Source organism: Stegostoma tigrinum, chromosome 39 (genome assembly GCF_030684315.1).
Source record: "Stegostoma tigrinum isolate sSteTig4 chromosome 39, sSteTig4.hap1, whole genome shotgun sequence".
NCBI lineage: Eukaryota > Metazoa > Chordata > Chondrichthyes > Orectolobiformes > Stegostomatidae > Stegostoma > Stegostoma tigrinum.
Window position 1 is genome coordinate 16,980,328 of NC_081392.1, and position 23,137 is coordinate 17,003,464.

The following is a 23,137-nucleotide window of genomic DNA, read 5'->3' on the forward strand; positions in this document are numbered from 1 at the left end:
GACGCCGAGATTTCTCTGCTCTTCTACACTACTAAGAATCTTACCATTAGCCCAGTACTTTGCCTTCCGGTTACTCCTACCAAAGTGCATCATATCACACTTGGCTGCATTAAACTCCATTTGCCACCTCTCAGCCCAGCTCTGCAGCTTATCTATGTCTCTCTGCAACCTACAGCATCCTTCGTCACTGTCCACAACTCCACCGACCTTAGTGTCGTCTGCAAATTTACTAAACCATCCTTCTACGCCCTCATCCAGGTCATTTATAAAAATGACAAACAGCAGTGGACCCAACACCGATCCTTGTGGTACTCCACTAGTAACTGGTCTCCAGGATGAACATTTCCCATCAACTACCACCCTCTGTCTTCTTTCAGCAAGCCAATTTCCGATCCAAACTGCTATATCTCCCACAATTCCATTCCTCCGCATTTTGTACAGTAGCCTACTGTGGGGAACCTTATCGAACGCCTTGCTGAAATCCATATAGACCACATCAACCGGTTTACTCTCATCTACCTGTTTGGTCACCTTCTCAAAGAACTCAATAAGGTTTGTGAGGCACGACCTACCCTTCACAAAACCGTGCTGACTATCCCTAATCAATTTATTCTTTTCTAGATGATTATAAGTCCTATCCCTTATACCCTTTTCCAACACTTTACCAACAACTGAGGTAAGGCTCACTGGTCTATAATTGCCAGGGTTGTCTCTACTCCCCTTCTTGAACAGGAGAACCACATTTGCTATCCTCCAGTCATCTGGCACTATTCCTGTAGACAATGACGAGTTAAAGATCAATGTCGAAGGCTCGGCAATCTCGTCCCTGGCTTCCCAGAGGATCCTAGGATAAATCCCATCCGGCCCAGGGGACTTATCTATCTTCACCCTCTGTAGGATTTCTAATACCTCTTCCTTGTGAACCTCAATCCCACCTAGTCTAGTAGCCTGTATCTCAGTATTCTCCTCGACAACATTGTCGTTTTCTAGAGTGAATACTGTTGAAAAATATTCATTTAGTGCTTCCCCTATCTCCTCTGACTCCACACACAACTTACCACTACTATCCTTGATTGGCCCTAATCTTACTTTCGTCATTCTTTTATTCCTTAAATACCTATAGAATTTTAATTCAGTATCTGCTGCCAGTCATGTACTGGTTCTGCTTGATAATGAGTCAGTGTGACATGCTTATTAATTGTTGGGTTTGAGAGAGGGGCAGTACTCTTATTGAGATTCTATACCCTCTGTGGAAATCTTGTCACTGCTGACAACACAGCCATGCCTTCCATTATCTCTTTAACCTTCACTAACTCTGCAACCTTCTGAAATCTCTGCCATTCCTCTAATTCTGACCACTTGAGCACCCCAGATTCTTATTGCTGTGCCATGGTACCTGACTTGGCCCTAGTCTCCCTCTCTCACACTCTGTCTTCCTTTAAGATGCTCCTTAAAATCCACCTTGAGGTATTTTCCCAATATCTCCATGTCTGGCTCAGTGTCAAATGATGTGCCTTGATTAACTCCCGTGAAACTCCTCAATACTCTATTAAAAATGCCTGTTAACTGCAAGCACACCTGTCTGAAATCCAAGCAAGGTAACAACAGGATGTTGCTGGGAAGGACAGTTTCAGTAATTGGGAGAGGCTGGATAGGCTGGAACTTGTTTCATTGGAGTGTGGGAGGTTGAGGAATGACTTTATAGGGGTTTAAATAATAATGAGGTGCATAGATAAAGTGAATGGCAGGTGTCTTTTCCCTAGGATGGGGGATTTCAAGACTAGGAATTTGAACTTGCTTTATTGTCACATATATTCAATGTAAAATACAGTGAAAAGTATGTACCGTCGCGCATACATAGATACCATTTCTGTCAACTTAAAACATAATGAAAGAAAAATAACTCCAGAGAGAAGGGTTCTGAGGAAGGGTCACCGGACCTGAAACGTTAACTCTGTTTTGTCCTCCACAGATACTGCCAGACCTGCTGAGCTTTTCTAGCAGCTTTGTTTTTGTTCCTAACTGACAGAGAGTCCAACTTTCCCTTCTCCCCTGCTACAGCATGCCACTGCCAGAGTTCCACTCTGGGCTTTCCCAGCCCATGCCATGCCACTGGCAGGGTCCCACTCCATGTGGGAGCATGAGTCCTGCTCCAGGGTTCACAGGTCAACCAACTGACTCTGTAGCCATGCTGCCTCTGAAGAGCCCACTGCTGTTCTGGAGCCCATCGGGGACATAGTTTTAAGGTGAGAGGAAAAAGGAGAGACATGAGGGGCAATGTTTTTACACAGAGTGGTTTGTGTGTGGAATGAACTTCCGGAGGAAGTAGTGGATGTGGGTACAGTTACAACATTTAAAAAACATTTCGGTAAGTACATGGATAAGAAAGGTTTCGATATAGGCCAAGCACAGGATGGTGGGACTAGTTTAGTTTGGGAGTATGGTCAGCATGGACTGGTTGGACCAAATGGTCTGACTCCATGCCGGATTACCGTCTGACTGTTGCTGGGAGGAGTTTGGGGAATGTGGATCTTGTCTGTCTGTCAACACTGCTGCTTCTTGCCCTGGTGTAGGTCACTGAGAAACACTTACTCGCGTTCTGGAGTGTTCCATACTAATAACATGCTTGGCCTCATCATCATCGTACTCTGGGTTATGTCTTGAACAGTAAGATGTTAATACAACTGCCTTTCGTTTATGCAGGTCTGCAGAGTGGAGCCAAGTCACTGACACAGACCTTAGGCAGATGGTACACCTGGAAGATGGAGAGTTTTGGTAAGTGATCAATTGTACATTTCAGACTCTCCATTAGTCATTGACTTACACTGACGCCAACTTCATGTCGGGGACAGAGTCCTCACTTTTAACTTCAAAACCCCTCAGCCTCAAACTACCTCCCTCCAGCTTGGTGAAAGGGCAGATGGGACCTTGGGATTAATGTCTCATTGTTGTTGGCTGTGCCTTCAGTTACTTCGGGTGTAAGCTCTGGAATTCCTTCTCTTCTCACTTCCGCCACACACTCTCAATCTGTGTGTCTCTCTCTCTCTTTCACCCCCACCCCCTTTAAAGATCCTCCTTAAATCTAAACTTTTGGCCACCTGCCTTAGCATTGCCTTGTGCAACTTGCTGTTTGACTTCACCTTGTAACATTCCACTCTGTCATGGATCATTTTATTGCATTAAAGGTGCTATATAAATACATTGCTGTCATAGAGGGACAGAAGTGCAGCATTCCCTCTGTATTAGATGGGGAGTGTTTCTCCAGCTTATGGGTTCAAGATGCTGGAATAATCTTGATTCTGGACTCAGTTTCGAGACCCATCGAACCACTGCTGACATCATCATTCATGACTGTGTGGATGTGATCTGCTGTTTCTGTGCTGTTTACTAGACTAATTATTTTCTGTGCTTGAATCAGGATGTCCATTGAGGACTTCAAGAAGAATTTTGGGAATGTGGAGATTTGCCACTTGAGTCTGTGTCAGCTGTCTAACCCTGATGGGAAGCTGAAACCCTGGGTGCAGATGGTGTATGAGGGTCGCTGGATCCGGGGCTTCTCAGCTGGAGGCAACTTGTATTACAAAGGTAGGACACAACTGAGCTGCAGAAATCACTTCCCTTCTGACTTTTCCCTCAACACTTCATTACAATGCTTCTCCTCACCGACCCTGCCTCATCCTCTGGTGCAGTTATATGGATGCTTATGGTTTTTTTTAAAATTCATTCATCTGTGGGATGTGGGTGTCGCCAGCTGGCCAGCATTTATTACCCACCCCGAATTGCCCCTTGAGAACTACCCCTGCAGTCCACCTGTGGGTTAACCCACAATGCCCTTGGGGAGGGAATTCCAGGGTTTTGACCCAGTGACACAGACGGTTATTCTGCATTATTCCTTTCTAATTTACTGCTTTCAGATAAGTACTACTGGATGAATCCACAGTTCAAACTCACCCTTTTCCAAGAAGATGATGATCCTGATGACCCTGAGGTGACCTGCACCTTCCTGGTGGTTTTGATGCAGAAACACAGGCGGCGGATGATCCTTACAGGAGTTAACTTCCTGTATATTGGCTTTGATATCTTTAAGGTAAGGGTGCTGTGTGGGGTCCCAATTCCATTATGAAGTCAACTTCTTTTGCCTCTCTGTGCCTCTGTCTCTCTCTCTCTGTCTGTCTTCCCCCACCCCCTCTTCCTCCCCCTCTCTCTCTCTCTCTCTCTCACTCTCTCTCACCTACCCCCCAATCTTCCTTGCCTTCCCCCTACCCCCAGCTGTCCACCTCTCCTTCACTCCTCTCTCTAAATCAGTAACTACAGCCCCCCACTGCGTAGCTGTTCTGTTTCACAGGGAGACCCTACAAAAGCTTTCTTGACCCATGAGGATTTGCAAGAAGCATCACCAGTGCTCTCTGTAAAGGAGCACAAAAACAGCACTGAGGTCATGATGCGAGGCTGCCTACCACCAGGCCACTACGTCATCATCCCATCAACTGCCAATCCCAACGAAGAGGGAGAATTCCTTTTGCGCGTCTTCACTGAGAAGGGTAACGTCGCTGAGTAAGCACAAGTTCCTTTATCCGAGAATGAAAATAGCCAGGGACAATGAAGTATTTCGTTCTAGGGAGTGAGGTGCTGTGATTGGATTCAATCAGAATTTTTCAAATGAGGAAATGGGTATGTACTTGAAAGAGGAGAGATTTGCTGGCTGTGTTAGAAATGAACAGGAGAGTGTGATTTAGTGGACATTGATGTTAGTTGTCCTTGGGTCCGGAGGTGTCAGCAATTCCTAGGTGTCTGAGGTTCTGCCAAGCTATTCTTGGGTAGTTTATTCTCAGGTACCTAGTTTAATTAATACATCTGTCTTCCAGGCCTGCAGAGCGGAACACCTCATCCACTGAGAATCCTCAGGCAAGTACATACATGTGTCTGCGTGCATGCATGTGACTCGTGTGTGTGTGTGTGTGTGTGTGTGTGTGTGTGTTGTTGTCCACCATTACTTAAGATGGTAGTGAACAGTTTCCTTCAACCACTGCAGTGGTCTCGGTCCACAGTGCTGTTCGGGAGGGAATCTGAGAATATTGACCCAGTGATCATGAGGGAACGGTGAACCAAATCCTATTTCAGGATGGAGTGCAAAATTAGGGGAGGAACTTGTAGGTGATGGTGTTCGATGCATTTACTGTTCTCCATCTCTGAAGTGATAGAAGTAAGGGGTTTGGAAGGTACTGTTAAAGGAGGCTTGGCAAGTGGCTGGAGTACATGTTCCATAACAGGTGCTGCTGGTGAAGGGAGTGAAAGTTTAAGGTGATGGATGGTGTGATGATCAGTGGGCCACTTGGAAAGAACAGTAACACATGTCTATGATTCAGACAGTTATTCATCACCAGCCATCTCTTGATAGCACTTGAAATGCCATAATGTACAAGGTTATAGGCCAAGTGCTGGAAGATGGGGCTAGAATTGATATATGATGAGCCAAAGGGCCTCTTTCATGTTGTAAAATACTCCAACCCTGTAAGTGCAAAGTTGATTACAAAGGTCTAGGTTTTTAATCAGTGTCTCTAACTTAACTGATCTTGTACAATAAATTAAGTGGTAATCCAATTAAATTCTGTCCTTTGGTGGAAGAGACCTGATGAAGATGCTTAGAATGAGTACTGAGCTATAAATACTGACTGTGCACACATTTTATCTTCAGGGTCTACCAATCCTCGCACCCTGCCCACTTCCCTCTGCTGCAGAATCCAAGGAACTGTTTGACAGGATCTCTGGACCGGTGAGCTTGCATTTATTCCAGTTTCCTTATGTTCTGTCATGAGGATGCTGACTTCTTCTGGGGGTACTTAGGTTAAACGGTCTGGTAGGGCATCACTCCTTATTTCCCAAAGAGTCCATTCAGTTAGCTGGGGCAGTTGGGGAAATGGAAATGGTGTTATGAAACCTTCAGAACTCCGCACAGACTAATTTGACAATCTTAAGAAGTGATGAAGCAAAATGCACTGTTCTGTTATTTGTGTTCACTCCTAATATTGAGGAGTCAGGGCGGTGGGATATTTTAACCGGTTTTATTCCACTGACAGCTGATTGTTCTCACAGGATGAAGCTATTTCAGCAATGGAGCTACAGAAACTGCTGGCAGAAATCCTACAAAAAGCTGGTAAACATTCTTGTTCTCCGAGTGCATGAATGCATGTTTAATTCCAATAATCCACCACCAGAATAATTGTGAAGTGCTAAAAGCGTTAGACTTCAAGTACCAGTTGCGTAGATATTTTCTAATCAACCTGTGCAGGGATGTTACTACACATGTCTGGAGCAGGTCAGACTTGAACCTAGGCCTCCTGGTAGGAATACTACCTACCACTGCAACGCAGGAGCCCTAGGTCTGGTTGCATTGACCGGACTTGAATTCCTTAGAATATTACAGGGGTGATCTAATTCAAGGTCCTATAAAGAGGTTCAGAGATAGTAGGAACTGCAGATGCTGGAGAATCTGAGATAATGAGGTGTAGAGCTGGATGAATACAGCAGGCAAAGCAGCATCAGAGGAGCAGGAAGGCTGAGGTTTCAGGCCTAGACCCCTTTTTTGAACAAGGGTCTAGGCCTGAAACGTCAGCGTTCCTGCTCCTCTGATGCTGCTTGGCCTGCTGCGTTCATCCAGCTCTACATCTTGTCAGCTCTTATAAAGAGCTGATAGGTAGCGAGAAACTAGTTTATTTCCTCTGTTGGGATGGAGTTCAGAACAGGGGAACACAAACTTAAAATTCAGGTTGATGTAAGAAAGCATATCTTCATACAGACTATTGTAGAAATCTGGATATCCCTTTACCAATTTAGGAATTTCCTCCCTTTATCCCTTAACCTCTCTCTCCTCATTTAAGTCCTTTAAAACCAACCCCTGTCACTTTCTTAAATATCTCCTTATGTAGCTCAGTGTCAAATTTTGTTTTACAAAGCTCCTGTGAAGCAACTTGGAATGTTTTATAATGTTAAAGACACGATATGAATACAAGTTGTTGGTGATTCTTCATTCTAGGTCTTAATGAAAAATGGGATGAGTTTGGTCTGGATGCCTGCAAGAGCCTCATTTCCTTGACAGATGTATCCTGCTGTATAGTGTAGGGGCATGTGAATATATAAATCAGGAGCAGAAGTGGGACAATCAGTCCCTGGAGCCTGCTCTACCATTTAACATGATCATTGCACATCTGATTTCTCCACGTTCCGGCCTATCCTCTAACCTTTCACCCCCTCACCGTCATTTGCTTATCAAAAATCAATCCATTTCTGCCTTAGGAAATATTCAGAATCGACTTCCAATGTTTGGAGACAAAGAGTTCCAAAGACTCATGGCCCTCTGTGAGAAAAAAGATCTCCTCATCTCTGTTTTACATGGATTTGTTATTTTGAAACAGTGGCCTCAGTTGTCGGTAGTTAAAGCTTCAAAATCTCCCCCTCCCCCCACTGCATCACAAAACCAGCCCAGCCCGTCCCTGCCTCCCTAACCTGTTCTTCCTCTCACCTATCCCATCCTCCCATCTCAAGCCGCACCTCCATTTCCCACCTACCAACCTCATCCCGCCTCCTTGACCTGTCCGTCCTCCCTGGACTGACCTATCCCCTCCCCACCTCTACTCTCCTCTCCACCTATCTTCTCCTCTATCCATCTTCGGTCCTCCTCCCCCTCTCTCCTTATTTATTTCAGAATCCTCACCCCAACCCCCTCTCTGATGAAGGGTCTAGGCCCGTAACGTCAGCTTTTGTGCTCCTGAGATGCTGCTTGGCCTGCTGTGTTCGTCCAGCTTCACACTTTGTTGTCTCTAATTCATTTGTCTGCAGTGCTCCTTTTTTTATTTCCTCCTCTTCAACGTCAGATTTCATTCCTCAGGAGTAGCTTAAGGGGCCATTCATCCATATGCATGTTAATGCTAATAGTGGTGTGGTCACTTTAACTAGGTTGGGTGCTTGCTGCAATTCTACAGTTGACGTTGAGCATGACTGTCCACACGGACATTTTCCAGCAAGGGGCGCTAAACAGAAGCCAGCAGCAGGGAGGAAATGCTTGTTGATTGAATTCTTTTTCATATCTCTCGCCAATTCTGATGCCTGAACAAACATGTAAGCATGTAAAACCTATTTGAAAACCTATTTCTTTTTTGGGGTCCAAGACTTTTAATAGTACAAGCAAAGACAAGAGCCCAGAGCAGGTGTGCATAACAAGCAAGTTCAGACTTTGTAAATCTGAGAGAGAGGGAAAGAGAAAGAAAACATGTCCCTGCAGAGCTAACTCTGAGTATGGTGACAAGGCTGATATAATTGTGTAATTATCCGGCTTGAGACGTCAGGAGATGTTTATGGCTACATGACCTGCAGCTTTCAAGTGATAGAATACTTATCACCTCCACACTTGCTCACGTGATGAGGTTGGAATTTGAACTGAGCTGTTTGGACTTGTAATTGGAGACAGACATTTACTGAGACAAACATGCTTACCCACTTAATTTGGCATCCTGTTCCTGTACTGCAACATCCTGTGTGTATTTTAGTGAGCTGCTTTTATTTTTATTACATATATGATCTGGAATAATTTTTCTGGAATTCAGAACTTCTAAAAAGAATGTTCTGACCTCCAGCTTAGGGCAGGAAAGAACTTTGAGGCTGGGTGCCTGAATTTCCTGAGATGCCTGTGATTCTGCTGCCGTTGGTGAATTCCATGCAGTTCATGGGAAATCTATAGTGAAGAAAGATGACCTGAATAGTGTGCCCCTCAACATGTAGGAAACAGAGAGAAAGCAAATAGCACTTTAAGAAAACAAAATCAACAAGTTTTATTCTATATTGATTGAGTACAAGTATTTTATTATCACTTATTGTTGTCAAGTCTTTTGATTCTTAAATTAATACTATTTATGTAATAATTCCTTAACTTGAGATAAACTCAAGAGACGTGGTTTTGGAAAAATGGGATTCACAGAATTCAGTAATCTCTGGAGTAAAATCTGCCAATGGACGGTGAGTAGTGGGAAAGGAAATGTTATCTTGTGCTGTGGCATAGCAGAGTTTAATATGTTTGCACACAACACCAGTGATTGAATGGGAGCTGGTGGGTGTACTGGAACTGGTTGTGAGCAACACACCATTAGACAATATGACAGAGGAACAGAAATTAGGCCATTTGGCCCATCAGATCTGCTCTGCCATTCAGTCATGGCTGATAAGTTTTTCAACTCCATTCTCCCACTTCCTGTAACCTTTGATCCCCATAACAATTGGGAACCTGTCTACTTCTGTCTTAGATGTACTCAATGACCTGGCCTCCATAGCCCTCTGTGGCAATAAATTCCATATATTCACTCCTTATCTCCATTCTAAAGGGTCTTCCTTTTACTGTACGGCTGTATCCTCAGGTCCTAGTCTGTCCTACCAATGGAAACATCTTCCCAATATCCGCCCTATCCAGTCTTTCCAGTATTCTGTAAGTTCCAATTTGTTTCTTCTAAACTCAATTGAGTGTATATCCAGAATCCTGAAACATTAAGTCTTTCATTCCTAAGATAATTCTCGTTAACCTTCTCTGGACCTGCTCCAGGGCCACTACATCTTTCCGAAAGGTATAGAGCCCAAAATTGCACACAGTACTCTAAATGTGGTCTGACCAGAGCTTCACAAAGCCTCAGAAGTACATTCCTACTTTTATATTCTAGGCCTCTCAAGATTCTTTACTCTGAGTAGTAAGGGTATGGAACGCTTTGCCTGCAATGGTAGTAGATTTGCCAACTTTAAGTACATTTAAGTCGTCACTGGACAAGCATATGGACGTACATGGAATAGTGTAGGTTAGATGGGCTTCAGATTGGTATGACAGGTCGGCACAACATTGAGGGCCGAAGGGCCTGTACTGTGCTGTAATGTTCTATGTTCTACTGTATTTGCACTCCAGCTGTGCTCTACAGGGGAGGAGACTACTTGGAGCAGTGAAGAATACATTCAATTTAAGAGGTGTTTAAAATTATTAAGATACATTATAAAAATTTGAACAGTCTTCCCCTATTTACTGTACAGAAGGCTGGTAATCAGAAGACACAATTTAGAAGGTGCCAAGTTGCCTGATGTCTAAATTATGATTTTAAATTCTCGATCCTACTGAGCTCTGCGTTTTTGTAACATGACAAGCCGAGGGAATTGTGCCATGATAAATCAGAATTGCTTAGCTTGAGCCCAGACGTGCCTGTGTTTGCTTTGCACATAGACAGATACCAGGTGCTGTAATAAAATTTCATTCAATTCTTCAGTAGGACATGACCTACACCTCATCTTTCCATTGTGAGAGCCAACATAAATATTACAGCGTCATACTGACAGATCATCAGTAAATCAGCCACCACCTTATGTCAGGTTGTGTATTAATGCTGACATCTTTTGGGAAATGCAGGAAAGTACCATAATTAATGCAAGCAAATTCTGAACGAAATGCTACAAACCAATTTTATCAGTCAAACAAATTCTAACATAAAGTTGACCACTTTTGCAGCAATTAATCTTTTTCACTTCATTTTCTTCAGCGAGTTTTCAATCAGTTCGATAAGGATGGATCGGGGACCATGAACAGTCAGGAAATGTTCAGCGCCTTGCAAGCAGCAGGTGGGGTAATAGAGCAAACTTCAGCCCTGCAAAGTAACAGCGACAAGGAGCAGGCATGACAGTGGTGGTGGGGAACAGCACTTCATCTCAATTGTTAGCTTATTCCTCAACACTGGCCATTTATTTCCTAATGAATTCTTTACCATATTTGGGTTACCGAACAGGGAATGGATTAACCAGCACCTTGGTGTGATGGGCTCATTCTAGGAATGATGGGGATAAGTGTTTGTTCTTGATCAAAAACACTCCAACCTCCCCCCCCCCCCCCCCCCCCCAACATGATAGGAGTTCTTAGCTGTCTGTGTCTACAAGACAATCCCCAGTGAGAGATAATACCAAAAGAATGTGGGGACATGTAGCAATCCACTGAGTTGAGTTCTTGTTTATTTATCAAGTTTTTAAACCTCTGGGTAATACAGTACAATCTGACCTACTTTAATAATGCTTAGGCCAGTGCCTTGTCTCATGGATTATTTCTCCTTTTTTTGATAAAGCCTGCTAAGCCACTGACAAGTTCCTTGGGACAAACCCCATTTGTTGAATGGCAGGTTTTGACTGACTGCACTGAGAGTAGGCCTTGCTAAATAGGTTCAGGGCAAGCCAGGACCCCTCCACCGCCAGCTTCCACTGCAGGGTCTCTGTATGAAACCCCCACTCTTGTGGAGAAACATTTCTGAGGAGAATCATCTCCACAGCCTAAGGGGTGGACTGATAAAACTCTGCACGTGAGGAGGATGTTAATGGATTTGGGGTTTTGCATTTGTAAAATGAATGAATAACTTTTCCCTAGGATTCCAGGTGGATGAGTTCTTGATGCAGCTGATTGGGCTGAGATACACAGACCCGGATCTGACCTTCAGTTATGTGACATTCATTTGCTGTCTGACAAAGCTGGACACAATGATCCGTGAGTAACTTGTACTTTTTCTTACCCTGAAGTATGTGAGCTAGCCTCAAAGCCCAGACTCTGGTTGGGGGAGTTTAACTAGGGAAGGACAGCTACAGTTGGGCGTCATTGTCATTCGTTGAGATCGAGAGAAACTTGATTCCACAAACCTTGTGACTTGTAAGCCTGACTTATATCTGCCTGGAACTCAGTTTAAAGAGATTATTTGAAGGATTGGTGTTGAAAATACTTTGATTTGTGTACTCCTTGTGGAAGTGAAATGTCTTAAAATATTTTGGATAACAAATTTTACAATGCACGGATTCCTCACTAGTGCATCACCTGAGGCTGTGTAGATGGAGTAGTAGTATAGTGCAGTATAGATGGAGTGTTGCAGTGTCACAGCAGCAATCATTTACCTCTGATTGGCCTGCTGGGTGAATGTAAAAGATCTGGACACTCCAGTATTTTGCAGGAGAAGGGAAGTTCTGTCTTGTCATATCCAATATTTATTGCTGAACTAATATCACCAGTTGATCTGGTCATTTATCACATGGCTGTTTGTGGGAAATTGCTTTGTGCAATCTTCCGGTGAGAAGTAGGGCTTCTAAGCCTGGGCTTGTCTGCTCCATCCACTTTACTTTTCTTTTCTTTTTCTTTCTTTCCTTGTGTTTCTTCTTTTTTGTTTGACTTACCCCTTGATGAAGAGCTCGGGAGCTGGCAGTGATGGCATTGGCAGTGACAAGTGGGTCTGGCGTGGGCTCATGGTGGCTGGCATGTGGGCCCAGCGCGGGCTCGTGGTGGCTGGCATGTGGGCCCAGCATGGGTTTGTGGCAGCAGGTATGTAGGCCCAGCACAGGCTCGTGGCAGTTGGCATGTAGGCCCGGCGCGGGCTCGTGGTGGTAGTATCAGAGAGAGTTTGGGTACATCAATGAAAAGGTTCTAGTGCCAACTCATGGCAGCTGTGGTGGAAGCCAGTTTGGGTTCCCGGCAGCCTCCTGTGTCCAGTGCAGACTCATGGAGATGGAGGCGAATTTGAGATTAGTACAAGACCCTGCAGCACTGGTAGCGGCTACTTTGGCCAGGTGGGCCCGAAGCAGCCTCATGGTGTCGGCAGATTCGGGTTTGGGCCAGTGTGGTACCTGGCGTCAGGGGCATCTGCATTGGCGAAGTGCAACATGGACTCCTAGTAGTGAGGGCAAGATGGCACCGGATGGGGTGACTTCCGTTCCAGCAGCAGCAGCTGCTCAGTGAACTGACTTGTGCCAGGCTGTCAGGTCGTGGCAAAGCACTGAACAAGAAGGACTAAAGTTGAACAATTTTTCTTTACTCTTCTGCATTTATATTCTATATTTTGGTTTATTTTTCTGTGTTTTAAGATGGCACTGGAAAGTGGTGACACTATACAACACTTTTCACTTTATTTTGTAACAAAATACACATGACAATAAATAAATCAAATGAACTTGCCGGGTTTCCCCATAGCAATAGTGACTGCACTTCAAATAGTACCTCATTGAATGTCCTGAGGTCATGTAAAGCTCTGTAGGAGTCTCTCTTCCTTAACTGTCGTCTCTTTGCAAGCTCCTTAATATCTCCCAAAAGCCCTGGAACCATCAAGTAGGTCTTTGACTTAACATCTCACCCAAAGAATGTGACCCCTCTCCTGGCTTTATATGCAAAGGCTGCCATTAGACACTAAGAAAATGTCAGAAAACCAAATGCTTTAGAAAAGAGATAAGAAAGAAAAACTGCAAGTGACGGAAATGCAAAATCAAATCAGAAAATGCTGGGAATAGTCAGCAACTGAATCAGCATTGAAAAGAGATAAGGGGAATGAGTGTCTTGGGTGGAACCACTGATCTATAATCTCGCTCAGTCTACCTATCAGATGGTGACTGACTTGCTTTGCATTTCCGGCAATTTTCTGCTTTATTATCCTGCATGTTTTGAAACTACTCTGTGTGAGAGTGGCTTGGTGGAATGTACTAGATCAAAACTATGTCTTCTAGTCAGAAATTTGCTAAGGATTCTTAGACTAGACACCACATCGTTGTGTGTCCTGGGTGTTTACAATTATAAACAGGATATAAAAGGAAATTTCAGTGGAGATGATATGAATATTGTGTGTAAATCTGTTAACATTGTAAGATACCAAGTGAACTCTAGGAAACAATTTTGTTTGATGTAAAGAAACACTGAATTTGTATAGCACCTTTCACAACCACTGGACATCCCAGAGATGTTAAAGCCAATTAATTATTTTTAGAAGTGTTATACTGTTGTAGTGTAAGAGACCTGGCAATTAACTTGCGCTTAACAAATCTCCACTAGCAGCAATATGATGATGCACCAGATAATGCTTTTTCTGATGTTGATTTATGGGATAAATAATGGCCAGGATACCAGGGAACACCTCCCTGCAGTTCCCCACGGTGCCTCATGATCCTTTACATCCATTCAAGCAGGCAGATGGGGTCTCAATTCAACAACTCATCTGAAAGATAGTACTCTCTGACAGCACAATATTCCCTCAGTACTGCAGAGCTTCATTGAAGTGTCAACTTAGATTTTTGTACCCAAGCTGGATTTGCCATATAAATAGAGTGGCAATAAGCAGAACAGAGGTGAAGAATCCTGCAGTGAGTAATTCACCTCCTGATTCTCCAAAGTCTGTCGATCATCTCCAGGGAGTGTGATGGATTACTCCCCACTTGCTTGGATGAGCACAGCTTCAGCAACACTCGAAGTTTGACACCATCCAGGACAAAGCAGCCCCTGATCCACAATCATCCACTCCTCTGCCATTGATATTTAGCAGCAGCAGTGTGTACCATCTGAAGATGCGCTGCAGAAATTCAACAAAGCTGCTGAGACAGCACCTTACAAACAGAGTTTTTCTGAAGAAGGGTCCAGGCCTGAAATGTCAGCTTTCCTGCTCCTCTGATGCTGCTTGGCCTGCTGTGTTCATCTGGCTCTACACCTGGTTATTTCACCTTACAAACTAACAAGCATTTCCATCTCGAAGGATAAGGGCAACAGATACACAGGAACACCACCACTTCCGAGTTCCCCTTCAATCCCCTCACCACCCTGACTTGCAAATATATCGCCGATCTGTCACTATTGCTGGGTCAAAATCCTGGAACTCACGCCCCCAACAGCATTGTGGGTCTACTTACATACAGCACATGAACTGCAGCGGTTTAGGAAGGCAGCTCACCACCACTTTGTCAAGGGACAGGGAATAAATACCAATGACATCCGCATTCAGTGAGAGAATTAAAAATAGCCTTGGACTGTGACTTGAACCAGGAGCTTTTTGATTCAGAAGCGTATGCTACCTACTGAGCCTACTATGTCTTCTAGTCAGATATTTGCTAAGGATTCTTAGACTAGACACCACATCGTTCTGTGTCCTGGGTGTTTACAATTATACTGAGCCAAGGCTGACACGGGGCTCTGATCAATAACAATGATAGATTGTAATGACTGTTCAGTTTCCACAGCTCTGACTTGAGACTTCAAGATTAAGCTGTATTTAAGGGGTAGACAGATCAGTGTTATCAGATCTCAGTCAATATCAGATTAGGGGCAGAGAATATTGTTTCAATACTCCTAAATTGTTAATGCCATTTCTTAAGGCCCATTGTTCTTATAAAGTGTTGCTTGGCATAGCTATGGTAGGCCAATCAGCCTGTTTCTGTGCTGTACGGCTCTATGACTGTCAGGGCTTGTGATGGGATTATAGTTGAGGCTATTCAGAAAGGCCAGGAGTAAAGTTGATTCACAGCTCTCCATTAAAGAACCAATTGTTTTTAGAAAACAGTTCAGCAATTTAATGAGAGATAATGGGAACTGCAGATGCTGGAGAATCCAAGATAACAAAGTGTGGGGCTGGATGAACACAGCAGGCCAAGCAGCATCTCAGGACCACAAAAGCTGACGTTTCTGGCCTAGACCCTTCATCAGAAAAGCAATTTAATGGTTATTTTTGTGATGTAGCCAGAGAATACAAAATACTCTGGATGTTGCAAATTTGAAATAAAAACAAAGTGCTGGAGAAACGCAGCAAGCTTAGCGGCATCAGTGGAGATAGAGAAACAATATGACTCTTCTAAACTGACTTATTTTTGCAGTTTTGGTCCAGTGAAATTTGAACTTGACTTCGAAGTTGTTAAACCAGCTTCATAGCCACTGGACTGTGTTCTGTGTGTTTGGCTCAGTTCCATGGGTAGTCAGTGAGGAGCCACTCCTCCGCCCTTCCATCACGCATACTGATGTGCAATATTATCTCATGAAAGAAAACTGTAAAAGCAGTGTTTACAACCTGTTTATGGTCCTGTCTTTTTAAAGGTGTGTTCACACCAAAGGTTTAAATTCCATTTTAAGGGGTGTGACTTGGGCAGGGTCCTGAGTTTCTGACATACTAGCAGGAGTACTGCATTTAAAGATTTATATATGTTCTGCTTCCAGCCCTCAATCTCTATTGCATTGAAAACTTGTGAATATTTCTGTATAGGCTGGAAAAAAAGTGTACATTTCTAAAGCATCTTTCAAGATCTCCATGATCTTTTATAGCCAGTGAAGTACTTTTTGAAGTATATTTACTATTGTAGGAAATATTAAACCAATTTGTGGACAGCAAACTTCCATAAACAAGCTTGAGAGAAATGACCAGGTAATCAGTTTCAGTCATGGTCCTTTATGGCACTAAACATGGAGGCTACTCAACCCATTCAGTTCAAAAACGTTCCCTGTGGAACAATCCAGTTAGTCCTATTCCCTCACCTGGTCCCAGCAAGCTTATTTTCCTCAAAAATCCCTTCAAATCCCTTTTGAAATCATTGATTTTTTTTCAGCTTCCAACTCTCCATGGGCAGAGTGTTCCAGATCATTCCACTCCCTGCAAAAAAAGATTTTCCTCATATTACCCCTGTTCTCTTGCCTGAAATCTTAAATCTGGTTTCTTAGTAATTCTAGAGTCAGATAATGGGAAAAGCTTTAATCCGTGCAATCTTGTGTACTCCAACCAAATCTACACCCCAATCTCCTTTTCTCCATGGAAAAAACATTGATCAACACTCTCAGACCAGAACTGAAAGCACACTGCATAATTTTTTGCAGTATTGTTTTCCTCTGAATGGAGGCCCCTTCCTCCCTCCATGGATCCCAGTCTTTCTTTGTACCGAAAGCTTGCCATTCTGCTATTTTCCTCTGCATCCTCTTGATGATACTCATATCTTTCTTAATGTGGAGGTGGCTAGGGGGTATATATTGACCAGGACAGTGGGGAAAGTACCTGTGCTCTTTTGAAACATGCTGAGTGACCTTTTACATCCATCTGAGGAGGGAGCAAGGGGCCTCCATTCAGAGGAAAACAATACTGTGAAAAATTATGCAGTGTGCTTTCAGTTCTGGTCTGTGAGTGTTGATCAACTTTTTTTGTCCTTTTATTCTCTGCTTTGAAAACATGTTATTTAATATTAATCTGACATTACATCATTCTTAAATAATTAAGGCCTTTTGAACCTAAATGAATAACAATTCCATACAAATGATCCTCAATCAGATAAAAGGTAACAGGCACACACCTAGAGATGCCTGAGACTGGTCAGATTAGATGCTGCACATATTTCTCCACCCTGCCAATATTGGTTGTGTTGCATGGAAAGAATGTTTATTTTAAATGACAGTGTAGGTTCAAGGCCTTCAGTGAAGGATACCACCAAGGTTAGGAAGTGAAGAGGAAGTAAATTAAATGATGTTGATTACATTGTTGCCATTTGAGTTTTAAAAGCACAAATGGTTGCATGATCTTACGAAGGAATCAGTTAGGGAGTAGGTGACAAAGGCAACAATATTTGTAAAGTGCTGTTAACACAGTTAAAAAGCTGCAAAGCACTTCACCAAAGCATTATGAGACAAAATATGACACTGAGCTATATAAAGAGTTATTAGGTTAGATGATCAAAAGCTCAGTCCTAGAAGTAGGTTTTGATGGGGAAATTGAGGTAGAGAGGAAGAGAGGTGTAGGGAGAGAATTCCAGAGCTTGGGGCTCAGGTATCTGAAGGCACACGTAAAAGAAACATGAAGGGCATAACTAGAGACAATCAATATGAGATAGTCGCCAAGAAGTCCAATAGGGAACTTTAGAAATAACGTTTTTACCCAGAGAGTGGTGAGAATGCGGAACTGATGACCACAAGAATGTGTTTGAAACAACTAGTACAGATGTATTTCAAAAGGAAGCTAGTGAAGCCTATGAGGGAGAAAGGAATGGTTATGACAGATTTCAATGAGGAAAGATGAGAGCAGGCATGAGTGAAGCTTAAACACTGACGTGGACTGATTGGGCTGAATGGACAGGGTCATAAATCTTCCATAATCCAGTGGAATATACAAAATGGAATGAGTAGATCATTTAGGTCTTTAAGCCTGTTCTGACATTCAACAGGATCATGGCTAATCCAATTACTCCAGATTGCTGTATCTCCCCACCCGCACAGTCACCCCCATTTCAAATCAAGGAGTAATTCGAGAAGTAGTTAAATGGAAGGTTGTGGGGCTGGAAGGAATTAGATTTAGGGAGGGGCAAGATCACAGAGGATTTGAAAACAGGGGTGAGATTTTTAAAATTGAGATTTGACTTGACCAGGAATTCCTAAATCAGCAAACACAGGAGTGTTAATGAATAGAGCTTGGTGTGAGTTAAGACACGAGCATCCAAGCATTGGGTGACCTCCAATTTACAGAGTAGAAAATCATATAGAATGTTGTATAGTTATACCAAGCATTTCGTAAGACCTCATGTGGAATACTGTTTACAGCATGGATTTTCTTATTAAAGGAATGGTGCAGATGTGTTGGAAGCAGCTCAGAGTATGTTTACTAGACTAATACCTGGTATGGGCAGGTTGTTTTATGAAGAAAAGTTGGAATAGACTGTACTTGTATCAGTTAGAGTTTAGAAGACTAAAAAGTGACTTGGTTGAGATATATAAGATCCTGAGGGACCTTGACATGATGTATGTGGAGAGGATATTTTCTCTTGTGGGAGAATCTAGAATGAGGGGGTCAGTGTTTAGATTAGATTAGATTCCCTACAGTGTGGAAACAGGCCATTCGGCCCAACAAGTCCACACTGCCCCTTGAAGCATCCCACTCGGACCCATTCACCTATAATCCACACACCCCTGAACACTATGGGCAATTTAGCATGGCTAATCCACCTAGCCTGCACATCTTTGGACTGTGGGAGGAAACCGGAGCACCCGAAGGAAACCCACACAGACACTGGGAGAATGTGCGAACTCCACACAGACAGTTGCCCGAGGCTGGAATCGAACTCGGGTCCCTGGAGCTGTGCCGCCCTTTAGAAGTTTAAAAAGTGAGGGGTTGCTTATTGAAGACAGATGAGGATAATTTTTTTTTTCTCACTGAGGTTCATGAGTCTTTAGGACTCTCTTCATCAAAAGCTTGTGGAAGCAGAGTCAGTTTTGGCACAGAGCAAAGCAAGGGATGGAAGCTTTTGGGGACATAGGATTAGGTGGCAGTGTGGATTAATCTGATCAGCCATGATGTTATGAAATGGTAGAGCAAGTTCAAAGCACTAATTGGCCTACTCCTCCTTTGTACATTCCATAGGATATATGGTACTGTCCTTCTGGTCCAGCTAGTCCATTGCCAGTGTTCATGCTGCACTTGAGATTGCTCCTATCTTTCCTCATCAACATGTATCCTAATTCTCTATTCACTTTTCTCCCTTGCATGTTTCCCTAGCTGCACCTTAAATACATCTATACAATTTGCTTCAACCACACTCTCTTGTGATTCCCAGTTCCACATTCTCTTTGGGTAAATTTCAACTGAATTTCTTGGTGAATATCTCATACTGATAGTCTCTAATTACGTTCTTCCCCACAATTGAAAACATTACATATATATGCCAACACCCTTAAGTATTCACAAGTATTTTTAAAATGTCAAACCAATTGTGAACATGGATTAAAGATTTTTTGATATCATTCTAGGATCATTCAAAACTATGGACAAGTTTGGAACAGGAGTGATTAATATCACCTATAAAGAGGTAAGCAAGGAGACTCATTCACCAGTAACTTTAAGATGCACTTTGCAAAGATTGATTTCTCACTGTCAATAACAGCATTTTGGGTTCAGCCCTGATGGTCTTCCTTCTGCTCAGCGTGCCTGACTCCTTCCTCGTTTGCACACCCAAATCAAGTCAAACCACCTCCGCTTGAATGCCTTTGCTCCACTGAAACGAACCCAGAAACTTATGGAAGCTGAGTTGCATTTCACTAGAGCAAAGGCTTGGTCCTGCATAACCTGAATTTTGCTGAAAAGAGAAACACATTGCTGAGGTTTATGCCTTGCATCTCTTCAGAACAAGTGCAAGCATGCAAAAGTTCAAAAGATCACATTTGTTTATATTACAGGAGAAATGGGTGCTGATTGATTGATTGGCTGAGACATTACAATGGGGAAATTAATGAAGAATTATTGACTCTCAACCGCCCAGTTAATTCAAACAAGGCTTGAGCAAAAACCTTCGTTGTCTGAGAATGAGTCTCTGCCAACGAATGCACAATGTTTCTAGCAAGTATAAATGAGTACGTGGCAAAAAGCTCCTGAGCAATGTCTCTTTTCAGCAAAATTCAAATTAAACCAACCAATTTTCTAAGGCAATTAAACTGCATTTTATTCATTACAGTGTCATTTTGACTGATTATATTCCCAAGAAATTTCTTGCTAAGCTTCACTAAATTAAAGATGCAAATATTGTTCTTGATGTAACCTTTCTTGCAATGAGCTGTTAGCATCGCCACCAGTTGCTGTCATTGCATGCACTTAAATGGAATTATCATCCACCAGTCTAGTTTCCTTTAAAAACACTTTTTCTGTTCCTTTCTCTCTAGTGGCTCCAGATGACCATGTACAGCTAGGATTGTACAAGCTGTATTGTCACTCAGCTGGAAAAGGAGCTGTCACTCAAAGTGGTTCAGAATAGCATTGGCTTTTGAGAGCCCAGTGACAACCATTCAGACTCGCACTCCCTGGTTATAACATCAGATCAATGGCAAATCCTCTTTGAATGATGAATATGAATCCATTGCCGATTGTTGGAAAAAACTCGTCTGGTTCCCAATATCCTTTCAGGAAGGAAACTACCATCCTTACCTGGTCTGGACTACATGTGACTCCAGACCCACAAGAATGTGGCTGTCTCTTAGCTACCCTCTGGGCAATTAGACATGGGTGATAAATGCTAGCCTAATCAACCATGCCCTCATCCTGTGAATGATTTTTTTCAAAAAAAATCCTTATTGATTTCCGGGTGTTACTGTAGTCAGCTCATTGAGACACTTACCACAAGATACTCCAGCGTTGTGAGACAGCACTCAAAGTCACTTACTCATCTTTTCCACATATTAATGATTCATTCCTTGAAATGTTTTCGCAGAACTCCAACTTGCTGCTAGTTGACAACATGTTGCATTTATACATATAGGTGACTAGTAAACTGGATTTTGAGTCTTAAAACAGTGAGTTGTGCCCAATTTCTCATCTAAGTCTGAAGATTGTGAATTCAAGCCACATTCCACAGACACGAGCAGGAAACTCCAGACTGACATTCCCAGTGCAATACACCGCAATGTTAAAAGTGCCTTTTTAAGGATGGGATGTTAATTAAAGGGCCTGTTTACTACCTCAGGTGGACATAAAAATTCTTTAATTGCAAACAACAGGGAAATGCCTGCTGGTGTTCTTGCTAATACTTACACCTCAACCAACATCATTAGAAAACACTATTTGGTTGTTATCACATTGTTGCACAACTTGACTGACAGTCCTACTTCCTGCTTAACAGTGACCGCACTTCAAAAAGTACCTCACCAGCTTCAAAACACTTAGATTGTGAAAGGTACTACAAAAATGTGAATCTTTCTTTTAATTCCTGATCTTCCACAGTCTCTAGCCTTAGAAATGTACTGCACTATTGTATTTACTGGTCTCTCAGCTAAAAAGTGAGCTGTACGGAGTTGACAGTAGCAGTAATGTCACTAGGCTAGTAATCCATAGACTCAAGCTAATGCTTGGGGGTGGGAACCAATGGCAGAAACAGTTCATCAGAACTAATGAAGGGTCACTAGACCCAAAGCGCTAACTCTGTTTTCTCTCCACAGATGCTGCCATACTTGCTGCATTCCTCCAGCAATTTCTGATTGTTTTGGATCTCCAGCATCTGCAATTCTTTGTTTTATTTGAATGCTGTGAGGGCACAGTTTCAGATTTAAGTTTGTATAATAAATCTGTGATTGAAAGCTAATGTCAGTAATGGTGTCAATGAAACTGTCATCAATTGTCATGAAAACCCATCTGATTCACTGATGTTCCTCAGGGAAGAAAGTCTACCATCCTTAATGTGGTAGATTCCTTAATTACCCTCAAATGGTGGAGGAAACATCTCTGTTCAAGGGAAATTAGGGATGGGCAACAAATTCTGGTCTTGCTAGCAATATCCATATCCCATTTAAACAAAAACCCAATGTCTATAATAAAAACAAGAAGCTACATTTGTTATGTTACAATGAAAGATCATCTCAAAATGAAATGTTAACTCCATTTCTCTGCACAGATGCTGCCAGACCAGACTTAAGAGTGTTTCAGCAGCCACAGTATTTTACTTTGTACTTTCCTATATGTGTTATTTTCAACATAGACAATGACTGTCTACAATCTTAGCGGATTAAAAATGGCAGCAATTTAAAGTAAAAACCACAGGAAACAAACCAGTTCTCTTCTCGCAGCTTTACGAGTTCAAATGTAAAACCTGTACCTCATTTGGAATCGTTCATTCGAGTTTTTTCTGTATGCTTTGTATTCACATGAAACAAAGAACTGTAATGAACTGTAATTATAACATAAATGCACATTTTTATTATGTATTCTAAGAAATTGATTTTGTTTATTTTTATTTTAAGAAAACATTCCAGTATTCACCATTTTTTAAAATCAGGAATGTGAATCTCACTGGTGTTTATTGTCTAACCCACTCCTGAAATAGTGGTGGTTTATTTTCTTTTAGTAAAAAGCTAACCTGTTCAAGGACCAAGATAATAAAATGTGAGGCTGGATGAACACAGCAGGCCAAGCAGCATCTCAGGAGCACAAAAGCTGACGTTTCGGGCCTAGACCCTTCATCAGAGAGGGGGATGGGGAGAGGGAACTGGAATAAATAGGGAGAGAGGGGGAGGCGGACCGAAGATGGAGAGTAAAGAAGATAGGTGGAGAGAGTATAGGTGGGGAGGTAGGGAGGGGATAGGTCAGTCCAGGGAAGACGGACAGGTCAAGGAGGTGGGATGAGGTTAGTAGGTAGATGGGGGTGCGGCTAGGGGTGGGAGGAAGGGATGGGTGAGAGGAAGAACCGGTTAGGGAGGCAGAGACAGGTTGGACTGGTTTTGGGATGCAGGGGGTGGGGGGGAAGAGCTGGGCTGGTTTTGGGATGCAGTAGGGGAAGGGGAGATTTTGAAACTGGTGAAGTCCACATTGATACCATTAGGCTGCAGGGTTCCCAGGCGGAATATGAG

The 23,137-nt window shown here is 42.8% G+C and overlaps 1 protein-coding gene and 1 long non-coding RNA gene across 3 annotated transcripts in view; one reads left to right on the forward strand and one right to left on the reverse strand.

Annotated features, from left to right (window-relative positions):
* LOC125447762 (calpain-3-like) overlaps positions 1 to 22,495 on the forward strand; it is a 32,232-nt gene extending 9,737 nt beyond the window's left edge. The window contains exons 8-20 of one of the 2 annotated variants that reach the window (XM_048522454.2): positions 2,704 to 2,775; positions 3,419 to 3,585; positions 3,915 to 4,087; positions 4,346 to 4,554; positions 4,866 to 4,905; positions 5,696 to 5,773; positions 6,094 to 6,154; positions 7,034 to 7,098; positions 8,941 to 9,009; positions 10,560 to 10,638; positions 11,429 to 11,545; positions 19,559 to 19,617; positions 20,465 to 22,495. In XM_048522454.2, coding sequence (XP_048378411.1) covers positions 2,704 to 2,775; positions 3,419 to 3,585; positions 3,915 to 4,087; positions 4,346 to 4,554; positions 4,866 to 4,905; positions 5,696 to 5,773; positions 6,094 to 6,154; positions 7,034 to 7,098; positions 8,941 to 9,009; positions 10,560 to 10,638; positions 11,429 to 11,545; positions 19,559 to 19,617; positions 20,465 to 20,491 — 1,216 coding nt within the window. In that variant the 3' untranslated portion in view covers positions 20,492 to 22,495. Of the gene's footprint in view, positions 1 to 2,703; positions 2,776 to 3,418; positions 3,586 to 3,914; positions 4,088 to 4,345; positions 4,555 to 4,865; positions 4,906 to 5,695; positions 5,774 to 6,093; positions 6,155 to 7,033; positions 7,099 to 8,940; positions 9,010 to 10,559; positions 10,639 to 11,428; positions 11,546 to 19,558; positions 19,618 to 20,464 lie in introns of those variants that run through there. The other variant, XR_007246600.2, reaches the window with a different exon arrangement.
* The window catches only part of LOC125447763 (uncharacterized), a 51,500-nt gene continuing 37,913 nt past the window's right edge, over positions 9,551 to 23,137 (reverse strand). The window contains exon 3 of the long non-coding RNA XR_007246601.2: positions 9,551 to 10,664. This is a non-coding gene — a long non-coding RNA (uncharacterized LOC125447763). The remainder of the gene's footprint in view (positions 10,665 to 23,137) is intronic.